Source organism: Fukomys damarensis, unplaced genomic scaffold (assembly GCF_012274545.1).
Source record: "Fukomys damarensis isolate Sample0158 unplaced genomic scaffold, DMR_v1.0_HiC HiC_scaffold_12, whole genome shotgun sequence".
In the NCBI taxonomy this organism is placed as follows: Eukaryota; Metazoa; Chordata; class Mammalia; order Rodentia; family Bathyergidae; genus Fukomys; species Fukomys damarensis.
The window spans coordinates 2915951-2928794 of record NW_022900924.1 but is presented as its reverse complement, the minus strand read 5'-3'; the positions used below and the strand labels follow the sequence as shown (position 1 = coordinate 2928794).

The 12844-nt window shown below is 42.3% G+C and overlaps 1 protein-coding gene across 1 annotated transcript in view; it reads right to left on the bottom strand.

Moving 5' to 3' along the window:
- Nucleotides 1–12259, bottom strand: part of Znrf3 (zinc and ring finger 3) — a 137166-nt gene extending 124907 nt beyond the window's left edge. Inside the window, exon 1 of the mRNA XM_010603722.3 lies at nucleotides 11837–12259. Within this exon, the coding sequence (XP_010602024.1) occupies nucleotides 11837–11881 (45 nt within the window). The 5' untranslated portion in view covers nucleotides 11882–12259. The remainder of the gene's footprint in view (nucleotides 1–11836) is intronic.
- Between the last annotated feature and the right edge of the window lie 585 nt (nucleotides 12260–12844).

Genomic DNA, 12844 nt, shown 5'->3' with positions numbered 1-12844 from the left:
TATTTCCCCCCCACACACACACACACACTGGGGATTGAACTCAGGACCTTGTGTTTGCAAGGCAGGCACCAGAACCACTGAGCTAAATCCCCAGCCCCCAGTAATACATTTCTAAAAAATTTTAAAACACACACTTCCCACCAAAACCTCCCTAACTCAAGAGGAAAGACATCAAAATTACCTTAAATCTATTTTAGAGAAAGATCTGGGTTCATAAGTACACAAAGACAATAACTGTGTCTTCTATTCTAGATTAAATATGTTTACAGCCAATTGAACAAGTAAAAGCATGCTAAAATCCACTCTATAAAATCCATACATTGTGGGCAAAGAAAAAGTTTTGCACAACCATCCTCACTACTTACAAAGGAGCTGGGCTTATACAAAATGAGACTTATGTTTTAACAGAGCTAATGAATGATCTAGATGGTGAAACTCTGCAGAGAAAAACGTTTCAATGCCAGTAATTGAATCTGAATATGGCGATAGGTTGGAAAACTAAATCAAAGCAAAATCTTATCAACAAATCCCCAGTGGAACCAGACCACGAGAAGGCACGGACACCATCTGGGCACTGTGGGGAACAAAACGGTCACCACCTGCTCCCTTGGCGAGCTGCTAGTACATTCTCAAGGACCATAAAGTTCTCATGCAGAAGAAGCCAGAAAAATTAAGTAAAATTAGATAAGATTAAAATAACAGTTGAAGGATAGCACAAGGCCATGTAAGATAAAATGTGAACAGAGTATGGCTGTGCTATTTGGCATCTTGGGGTTTTATGTGAAAATGACTCCAGGAAATCTCTGTCCAGGTGGCAATTAACATTTTAGCTCAAATTCCCCTAAGAAGGGAAACAGAAAATAGGGAGGGGGCAGGATCAGTGTGCTTCAATGGGTCCAACTGCCACAGAGTATGAATTCAGTACCTATCTGCTGAAAGCAAGCTAATAAAACTAGCCAGTGGCTCTATCCTGGGTCCCTGCTAAAAATCAGCACATCTCTCTACTACAGCTGCCAAGCTGTCTTCTCACAGGTCTACAAACTCTTGGGTGGTGACAATTCAGTAGTAACACTGAATCTAACATGTTAAGCATTTGCTGTATACTACATATCTCATTTAATATTCATCATCCTTTGGTGGTACAAGCTATCTGACTCATGCTACAGATGAGGAAGTCCAGAGAGGTTGTGCGACCTAGCCAAGATCACACAGCTGACAGCGGCAGAGTCAGGACACAAAAACAGTCTGGTTCAAGCCATGCTCTCTATTCCTGTGCCCTTGGCATGACAAGAACCTAGTCAGCTCTCATCTACCACAACACACAGTAAATGTTATACTAAGGAGCATTTTTTAATCATAAGAGATTAGCAGACTGCCACTGGATTTGCCTGCCTCAAAACTACCTTGTGGTGGGGCTGGGGATTTAGCTCAGCGGTTCGGTGGCCTGCCTTGCAAGTGCAAGGACCCTAGTTCGATCCCCAGTACCAAAAAAAAGAAAACAAAAACAAAAAACTACCTTGTGGTGAGCCAATAAACACAGTCCTGAGCTTCAGCCAGGTTCTCAATCCACTAGATGTATTAAACTTTTCTGCACATTGGTGTCCTCATCTAAAAAAGCAAAAACAGAGCCAGGAATTTGGCTCAGTGGTTCCACTGCCTGTCTCGCAAACACAAAGTCCCAAGTTCAATCCCTGGTACCAAAAACAAAAAAGCAAAAACAGAAAAGAAAAGCAAGGGCTCTTATCACTCAGAATCCTCCTGAGAATCTAGTGGGACAAACAGTGTCAAACATACAGTATTTGCTCATTCAAACATTTAATTAACTACCTATGTTAATGTACTAGAAGAAGGCAGAGCCAGCAATGACAGAGGAAGTCATGAAATGTTCTGGGCTTCTGCCTGCCAGGGCCAGGTAAGCAACAGCAAGAGAGGGTTGAATAATAGATTGTTTCACAAGCAGAAAGTTTACCTAGAATCCAGGCTGGAGAAATTGCTGTCCTCTGTTCTGTCATTTGTTTTTTTGTTTTTTCTTGTACCAGGGATTGAACTCAGGTCCTTGTGCTGGCAAGGTGGGTGGTGGCACCACAGAGCTACATCCCTGACCCTGTCATTTGTTTTGATTGGGACAAAATTTCTTTTTTTTTTTTCTTATTGGTTTAACAAATCTATACTGCAGCCTTGTTTTTTTTATTCCTGATACGAAAGGGGTTGACTTTCTATTACTGTCAGCCAGCAGCACCAAATGGAACAAGCCTACAATGATCAAGACAGAGTTCTATCTGAATTTCCTGCTCCAGCTACAACAGTGCCTGCTGTAAGTCCACTTTATGTTGTAGCCTAAAGAGGCCTGGATAATAGAAGCAGGCAGAGGAGGACACCACTGCCAAGTCATCCATAAAGAGCCACCTTCACACATATGGCTCAGGTCTCAACGCTGGCTTGACAGCTTTAAGATCAGCCAGAAAATGGATAAATCAAAAAGGCAAAAAAAAAACTTCTAGAAAGTTGAGGGACAAAGAAGAAAGTCAAGGAAGCAACAGAAATGCCTTAAGCAATCTGAAGCAGGCAAGATGACACAGAGAAATGGCCTTTACCAAAGAAGCAAAGAGAAGGGTCAGCCTCATGTGTGCGAATACAGCCAAGGAATCTTCACCAAAGCTGCAAAGGAAACAAAAATAAGCTAACAGGATAAAAGGAAGGCTGTTGCATGAGAAAAAACTGCTCCAGTTGGAGGTGGGGGGCGCGCAAGCAAGCAGGCACACACTGAAATGATCTAAAGCTGCCTATAAATATTTGGAAACATCAAAGGCGGTCCTGTTAAATTAAAAATGCTGTCACATAGATAGGAACTAGCCTCTAGCACTGCCAGCTTCAACATGTGAGCCTGTGATCTGAGGAGTGAAGGCTCAGCTCCTCAAAAATCTGATTCACTAAAGAAAAAAGTGAACAAGCAGTTGAGTTTTAATAAGGGCATTAAATACCTTAGGAATGAGCTAATTAGAGATTAACTCTTTCAAGATTGTCCGAGCTCTTAAGAATGCTATAAAGTAAGCTCCCCTCAGAATCTAGTTAAATCAGTCTCAAAACCTGCAATGTGAAAGAAATGAACTAAAATAGTACCTTTCAACTTCAAAGCTGATAAACTCTAACAGGTCAACTCAGACCCAAAGGCAGAAGCCATGTGAACCGGAGGGAGGAGGAGGTTAATCAAGAAATATTTCCCGAGGTGAGGCTAGGTTGCTTATTTAGAGGCATTTTTTCCCTAGTTAGACAAGAAAAAGGTCACTTTCTTATCCTGGGTACATTTTGCCTTGCGCGCTGCCCTCTCTCCAACACACTCTAAGGACAGACGAAACGTGTTAGGTGGGAGGCCCTATGGACTTGACTGCTTACCCTCACATCACACAAAGTGTGGTCACATCAAGGTCACTAATGGGAGTGACCCAGTAGTTTTCCCTGTACATGTTCTGGATCAGAATCCCAAAGAAACCAAGACCGGTACCCAGTCAGAAAAGTTCCATCCTTTCTTTGGCCCCGAAGAAAAACACAGAAGCACCTGGAAAAGCTCGTGCACTCACTCACACACAGCCCTTCACAGAAGGGGCATCACTGCATTACCAGGTTTCAGAATATTAAGAGAAGGAGGTAGACAGCCATGGAAATGACCTCCATTCAAGGAGAGGAATGCACAGCCCAGTCTTGGTGGAAGGAGGGTAAGAGAGGGAGATTTTTTTTTTTTAAATGCACTCAATCATTCCCATTTTTAGAAAAAGTCAATGTGTCTAATTTGGGGAGTTAAGATTAATAAAGTATTTGCTTTGGCAAAATCACATATTGGATTAAACCAAGCGCTGAAGTCATTTGTGCCTGCCAAATAATTAGGCCCCCAGAGCACAGCCTTAATGTATCACAGCATTCCATGTGCTTTGGCCAGACCCAGAGGCACAATCCACCGCCCTGCTTTCCTTCAAAGTAGCATTGCCCAAATGAAGGCCATGTGGTTCCGGAAGAACAGGTAGGCAGACTTAGAAGCACACAGGACTTGCACCTCCTGCCCAGCTGAGTGTGTGCACGCGTCTGGAGTAGGGAGTCGTAGGGGTGAGCAGGTGAGGCTACAGCAAAGCACCCTTCCTGGCACATGGAGGTGACTGACAAACTAGGGAATTGGTATGAAGAGCCTGGGTGCTCCAAACCTAATCCAGGGAGCCACAGGTCCCACACCAGGAGAAAAGGAACATGGTGCAAGTAGCATAGCACTCAGTATGTTTAAAAAAAAAAAAGATTTCCATGGTATGATCACTTCTCTGCTCAATGAGCAGTATTCTGGGATTCTCTAACCTTCATAAGCTACTATTCTAGAACAAAAATTTCAACCACAACATAAATGTTAGGTACATGTAGGGAACATCACGAAATTATGTACGTTATTTTCTTCATCCTTATCATGACTAAATACCATTTTCCTGCTGTTAGCAACTCATGCAATCTTTTCTACAAGTCTAGGAAGGATTCATCTCTTTGGCACAGAGGAAGAAACTGAGATTCAGAGAAGCAAAGCCACCTTTCCATGGGAGGTAACCTGTAGTGTGAAGACGCAAACCCAGACAACTGGCCCCAAACTGGGCATTCTTCTGCCTCTGCCTCTCCCACCACCAAAGGAAACCCAGAACCACTCATTCTGCAGAGCTTACAACGTACTTGAAGGAATCTGATAAACATTGGGTGTCTGCAAAGCAAAGCTGAAAATTATTGTCCCTAAAAGACATGCCATTGTCTGGCAACGCAAAAGTGTCTTCCAGAAACTCTTCTCAAATACAGTTGGATAAAAGGGGTAGTTATAAGAACAAAGATGACTTATATGCAAATCAAGTTATAGTCTGAAAGTTAGTGATTAGGAATATGTGTATTTTCTCCCATAAAATGATGTTGCAATCTCTGCTCCACAAAAGGACTGTTAGATTGTAAGTTGCCCAGAAGTTTGAGGACCTCATGCTCATCTTCAAAGAGCCAGCACCAAGTAGAAAAGCAGCCAAAGCAGATGCCAAGAATCCACATAATAAATTCCTCCTCCTTGCTATCTATTTCCTAACTTTTCACACAATTCTTTTCTTTCTCTCCCCCCACCCCTGAACTCAGGGTTGTGCTTACAAGGCAAGTTGCAGAACCACTGAGCTAAATCCCCGGCCCCTTTTCATACAATTCTAATATGACTCCCTGGTTTTCTAGGAAGGGACCTCCAAAATCAGAAGCAGCAAATCAGACTGCTGATGGGAAGCACTAGAGAATGAACAACTTACAGACAGGTGCCACATCTGCACAACTCTAGGGGGTACTGTTCACATGTCCTCATGTTAGATCCACAAACAGAAGTCATGCACCTTGAAAAAGACAGCTTTTCACAATTTGCAGAGAGGCCCTTTGCGTTAGAATGAGGAAATGCTGAAAGAATAAAACATCAGCCCTGGCCTGAAGGAGGTTACATTTTTTTTTGGTACCAGGAATCAAACTCAGGTCCTTGCACTTGTGAGGCAGGGAGGGGAACCACTAAGCTAAAAATCCCTAGCAAGAGGTTATTGTAAAGGGGATGGTCAGAGTTAAACTCAAGTCAACAAGCCAAGATTAATCAGTCTCTCTCTTCAGAATGGAGTTTCCAATCTAAGGGATAGATTGATAAGGATTAAGGACAAGCTCTCTCTACACTACCAGACTACCTGAGCTATTGAAGCTGGACAGGTTGCAAACTCTTATGGCTCAGGTCTATTTTAAAGAGGAATTAGAACAAATGACGATACTTGCAAGTTCCATCCTGCTCTAAATTTTGGAATCTGGTTTACTAGGCCTGATCAATTCCCTTTCTGACATTTCACTGTAAAATACCAAGCACTGCAGAATTAATTATGTAGGGCACCATTTGCAAAGGGGTACATGGTACTGCAGCAGGATGTTGAACACCAGGTCTCCATCCCATCACAGCTCTAACTGCCAAAGTTCAAGAGCAGGGCAACCTAACATCCCATAGTTACAGATGATATATCTATGACCATGGTCTTTGCTGATACACACGCACAGAGCTGGGCGAGGGGTACAACTCAGTGGTAGAGTGCTTGCCTAACATGCATGAAGCCCTGGGTTCAACCCCCAGAACCACACATACAAACACAAAAATTGCTGGGTGTACAGTGGTTCATCCCTATAATCCCTGCATTCTGGAAGGCGAGGTAGAGGATCACAAGTTCAAGCCCAGCCTGGGCAACTTAACAAGATACTGTCTCAATCTAAAAAATTTTTAAAAGCTGAGATGTACATCAAAGTGAGGTCCCTGGATTCAATCTCTAGTACCACCAAAGATAGACAGTCAGGAAGGCAAGCAGATAGGTTAGATAAGATAGATTTGATAGAGACAGACAAAAAGGGCTTCTTAGGATAGGGAAAAGGAGGGGGAAATAGGGATCTGGAGGGAGGAGTTCCCCCATCCACCCTTTCTCCTGTTGCTATATTCTTTCTCCCTCCCCCAGTCAGCCATCACTAGGGTAAAGCTTGACAGTGGGCTGGAGGGAGGGGCCTGCATTATTAAGAGACAGAAGATTCTCTATTTACTATCCAGCATTCACAGAAGACACATACAGATGAAAAATCTATCTCATAACTTCCACAGGTTTACAAAAGGACAAATAGTCTTGCAAAAGAAAATTAATTATTAAAAAATGATTAATGCTATCCAATACCCAGTAAGAATTCTAGGGTTTTCTATAACATCTTCTTGCAGGACACCTCTAAGGAATAATTTTACTTGTAACATCCACAACTATTCTGCCCCCATCTCATGGCTGTTTTAGAGCCTCCCCCTTCCAAAAACAAGGTTAGCATGACAACCAAAGCACCAGTCACCATGGTCTCTAACCACATCCGTTGGGGCTTGGCATGCTAAAACGTGTGCCAGCTCTGTTGTCTGTAGGGCACTCCTGGCCACAGTACATAGCAAGCTATAATCAAGTAAGAAACCACCACATTCATATATAACCAGCTCAACATAAATATTCATTAAATGTGAAAACCTATGGTGATGCAATGTTGAGGCTGCAAATTTAAACACAAGAGTCAGGAAGTGCAAAAATTACCACTGCCACTGGAACTTGAAATCACTCATATGGCACATTTAATACTATAAACCAGTTCATATGTCCCCTAGAGATTTATACCTAATAACATCAAAACTATGTTATCTTGTGAGGTGATATGAGGATGAGAGTAACACTTATTGATGGACACTAGAAGCTATGGAGTGGACATGCAATGAAAAAGCAACCATGAAAACCATCTAACACCAGTGAAATACAACATATCATAGATAGATTCTGGAATGTTCCAAAGGTCTGCGTGCCCGTGTAATCAACACTGTCCCACAAAAACAACAGTAAATACATAAATACATGGCTGTGCAGTGGTACACAACTATAATCCCAGCACTCAGGAGGCTGAGGCAGGAGGATAGCAAGTCCAAGGCCAACCTAGGCAACTTAGCAAGACCCTGTCTCAAAAAAAAAAAAAAAAAGGACTGGGGAATGTGTTCAGTGGTAAACCACTTGCCTGAAATGTGCAAAGTCCTGGGTTCAATCCCTAATACTGAGGGCAGGGGACTGCCAACATGTAGAAGAAATAAACAATATTTAATAATTTCCCAAATGCTTACCAAAAATCCACAGAGTAAAAAAATCAAATATTCACTAAATTGAAATCTAAAATTCCTCCACACACAGCCTGTTGACTTCTTCAGAAATACTACTACAGTCCTTTAAAACTTTGCTTCACACCCAAACTTAAACACAAGATCAAGGCGCACACCAGAGGTGTCAAAGGAGGAAAGAAATTCTAAGGAAGCCATATGGTATAAATTTGTTATCACATACTGTCGCCTCTGGATCATTCTGGAACTACATATAACTACATACAACTTCTGCTGTTCCCCTAAACTACCAATGTTTTAAGTGATTCAAAATATACATTATTTAAATTTAAAACTCTACAGTCAGGCTACTATATTCTCTTCTCCAGTATGCTTGGAACAATGTACCCAGGGCAGTCGCACACCAGACTGGAAGGAGTCAGAGTGTCCTCTCACGCAGCCTTCTTCCTCCGGGCCTCCAAGAGAGGACAAGCAAAGGGAAATTATTTTGGGAACCTGGCCTAGGTTCTATTTGGAATAGGCCTAGGACACACCCGTGCCTAAGAATTACTTGTGAATATTGCTACAATCATAGAAAGTTTTCCTTAAGAGTCAAGTCGTTTTCTGGCTACACTAACACCCCCGCTTAAAGCAATAAAATCTAGAAGCAATTCAGCTCCATAAACATCTGAGTTTTCCCCACAAGGCAACAGACGTATGAAGTTTTCTGGCTCAGAGGAACATGCTGCTGGAATCAGGAAAGGACTGAAAGCTGTGTGCAGGTGGGAGAGCTGGAAGAGAATAAAAGGAGCAGAAGGTAAAGATGGGGGTCAGGACTGTTGAGGCATAGACATCTCAGCAGAAAGGCGATAAAAACGAAAAGCCCAAAGGGAGGAAAGAAAGCCCAGCACCCATTGAGAGAAGAAGGGCAGAAACAGAGGCCTACACCCCAGAGCCAACAGCATGAAGACTACAGCAGTAGCGAACAAGGGGACATCACAAAAGATCCTGACCTCTGGTGATGACACCATCAGAGGTTACTTGAGAAAGATGAATCTGGAGGAAAAGGAAGAACTGATGGAAGGAAAGAGAATGGGAAATGACTTCGGCAACAGTGGGCACGAAGAAGTGAAGCCGGGCCAGGGATTTAGCGCAGCGGTTTTGACACCTGCCCTGAAAGCAAGCGCAAGGGCCCAAGTTCGATCCCTGGTACAAAAAAAAAAAAAGCGGGTGGGGGGGAGTCAAGAGGAGTCACAGGAAGCCAAGCATCATCTTGAAGACACCACCATTTTTTGACTCATGATAAGGTAACTTGATTTAACTTTTGAAATAGCTGTGTAAGTCAAGTTTACAGCAATCTTCACATGTCCTTAGCTATCTGTTTACCACCTACTTCAAGACTAAGAAACTCTGTAAAGATGCTGTATCTCTGGGTACTCAATGATATTCCAAAAGGCACATAAAGATGCTAAACACAGTGTCAAATTTCAGGGGGAAAAACATACAATTAGTATAAAGAAAAGCACTCTGTGTCGAGTGTGGGACAAATCTTAGCAACAAGGACCACCCAAATGTCAGGTGGCTTTTTGGGGCAGAATGGGCTCCCAGATAAGAAGAACTAAGGTAATACAAGTGTACCACTGAGGCACAGAAAGACGTTTCTTAAAGCACTAGGCTCATGAAAGATTTTCTGGAGCTCATTCATCAAAGTGGGATGCTGTTCTAGGACAACCAACCATCAAAGAGCTCCAAAGCTTGAGACCCAGTTCGAGCTTCTTTTATGACCAAAGGCTTAAAGGCCTTGACCATAATTCCTTCACTGTAAAATAAGATGAATCTTGCCATTTTCCAGTTGCTCTTAAACTCAAAAAGTAATTCTTACAATTAAAAAGAAGAAAAGAAGGAACATAGATTCTTAGGGAGGCACAAGTCAAGTGAGAAATCCAAGAGACAGCCTGGGATTTAGCTCAGTGGTTCCACTGCCTGCCTTGCAAGCACAAGAGCCAGAGTTCAATCCCTGGTGACAACAACAACAAAAATCCAAGAGAAAATGGACACGTCTACACCAAAATAAAAACAGCATGTTGGTCACATCAGGGGCAGTTTGGCCTTCACCAGCAGCGTGACCTGACGCTCCTAAGGCCCTCAGATGTACATCTGAAGCACAGGATGTTTGAGGAAAAGAAAGGAAACTCACCAAGCACAACTGGAAGGAATTTAACTTTAGCACTTACAGAAATAGAAAGAATGGAAAACTCCAATGCCTGCACGGACCCGGCACCAGAACTTGTCAGTGAGAGCAGTAAGCCAGGCAGTGTCGTAAGGACTTGCTAGCTGAAGGACTCATGCCACAACTAAATGAGAAAGCCCTCTGCTACTCTACCACATCAGGCTCTGACCACGCAGGAATGTGAACTCAATGTTGCCAGACCTTTTAATTTTTCAACCAGCACGGATGTGCATATAAAATTTCTAGGTATTTAACCAAAATGAAACAAAATACCTAGAAGCTGTTTTCAACCCACAGCCTGCTATTTAGATGCAACTCTGTTTGGTGTTTAGCTCTATACTAACATCTCTGCCCACCAACAACTTTTTCACAGTGTCACTTAGAATTCAAGGACAGATTCATTGGGCCTTTCCAAACCCAGGCTGTTCATAAGCAAAGAGCCTGCTCCTTGGAAAAAGGCTGCACCCTCTCAGACGACAATCTGCTGTCAAGGGGAACAGAGACATGGTGATTGTAACACGCATCTCCTCTAGGACTCCAAGCACAGCCATCTGCCCAGACTGCCACCTTGTCACTGCCCAGAACACAAAGGCAGGCTCTACTCCTGCACGGGGCTCAGAAACACCAGTAGGGCAGAACTCAGATACCATGCCAGGCACTTATGTAGAACTTCCTATAATTGAAGTCTCATGACAGTGAAAATTCCAGTATTTCACTGTTTACTCTAGGAATACAGAGATTTTCACTTTATAAAGGTTTTTGTTATTTTTATGCTTTTAAAAAAAGAAATAAATATAACTCATTGTGAACAAGGTACACTGAGGAAAACAAACTAGAACCAACCTTCTGAAGAACAATCTGACAACAGGAGCAAGAGTCATAAAGAAAATATATTCTTCACAGTATTACTTATAATAACAGAAAATAACATGTTAGCTACTAAATATTTGGGTTTTTTTGTTTTTGTTTTGGTTTTGGTTTTTCTTGAGACAGGGTCTCACTATGTAGTTGAGACTGACCTGGAACTCACTATGTAGCCCAGGCTGGTCTCAAACTCACAGCGATCCTCCTGCCTCAGCCTCCCGAGTGCTGGGATTACAGGCATGAGCCACCACGCCTGGCCAGTTACTAAATATTTGGTAACAGAAAAATATTCAAAGCAGACAAAAGGTTGTAAGCACTATATGTTTTTGGCACAAAGGGGAAAACTTGTAAAAGCATCCGAAGCACAAAAGCTGTACTAGAAAATTTTCTCACATTTTTCAGTACTTTCCAAGTATTATATAATAAATCTAAATTATTTTTACAATTAAAAAGAATTATAGCCGGGCGTGGCGGTGCACACCTGTAATCCCAGCACTCGGGAAGCTAAGACAAGAGAATCACTGTGAGTTCGAGATCAGCCTGGGCCACATAGTGAGTTCCAGGTCAGTCTCAACTACATAGTGAGACCCTATCTCAAAAAACCAAAAAATAAACAAACAAACAAAATTACAGAATCTGTAAAGTTCTGGGTATAAGTAATAAAAAATGAGTTAATTCTAACATGTTTGCCTAAATCTCACCAAAATACATCTGGGTTCTCAGGCAAGTGGGGCATGAGTTTGGCTTCACGGGAACCAAACCAATTCCAGTCTGTGACACTGAGAAGCTTTTTTATTTAAACTCTCAGCATGTTTCTCCTCTAAAGTGATGTTAACTGAAAAGCCCAAGTTTGTATGGGAGAAATCAGAGCAATAATATCTATAATACACAAACCATATTATGGATATGTAAACGCTACTTTTCTTTTCCAGACTGGTATCTCTAGTAGGAATTCAATAATTGCCTGAAAACAACTTAACCTAGCAAATCAACTCAAGTTCAAGCAGAAAATTAACTTTTAATCAAGGATCTTACAATTAAAACTGTGCCAACCTTACTCCTTTAGTTTAAAAATGTACCTGCTTCCGTGACAGGAGGCCAAAAGTTCCCATCCCAACATACATTTTCAGATCAAACTTTCAGGATCATCAGTTTATTTTCACCAAATCAGCTCTCACATCCAGTTTCTAAACAATCATATCACTCTGGCTGCTGGAAAGAGAAGGGGATTAATAACAAGTCTTACAACACATCTTAAGAGTAATAAAAATAAAATGCTCTCCTTTGAACCACACTGGGCTGGCTGATCTTATTCTTTTCACACTGTCATGAGTCAACAGAGCTGCAAAAAGTCAGATTTTAAAACATCTCATTCATGTTACAAATAGAACAAAAGCCTCCACTTTTTACCTCCTACTTATTCTGTTTGACAGGTACAAAGGCACGTCTCCACAGGAGGGTTATCAGCTTTAACCTCAAAAGCAGACAAAGATGAGTCAAAAAGGCCAGACTGCTCATATCCACACACTGTGCTGGATAGATATACAATGAACTGCCCAGGCCCAAACTCAGTACCAGGGCCAACTTCCTCTCCCAGGGATTCTTCTGTGCTCCACAGGCTGTGTCCTACCAGACAGGACATGTCCTAGTGAGAGGTAACTGTTTGCTTGGTGTCTGGCCCCTACGCTCACTTGTCTGCAGGCAGGGACTGAGTCTTACTCATCCATGTTCCCTGCCTCTCCCCATCAAATGTCTGCTGGGCAGAGGGCACCACTAAATATTTGCCAAAGGAAGGAACAGAGAAAATTCACAATTTCGGGTTCCTACAGTCTTTTAATCAACATCTAGGTAGTGTGCAGCCGGTGCAAAGTTAGAAAGGTGACAAACAGGGGACATGACCTTTTTGTAGAAATCTGTGCAGACTCCTGAATGACTCTAAAAAGTCAGCCACAGGAAGGAGGTGTGTCTCAAACCAGAAATCCCTTTAAATGCCAGAACACTTCACCCGTTCCAGCTTTCCTAATAGCCAAAACAACAGCGGAAGTGCCATCGAGTGACAGTTGTGTACTTCAAGTCACTGGCCCCTC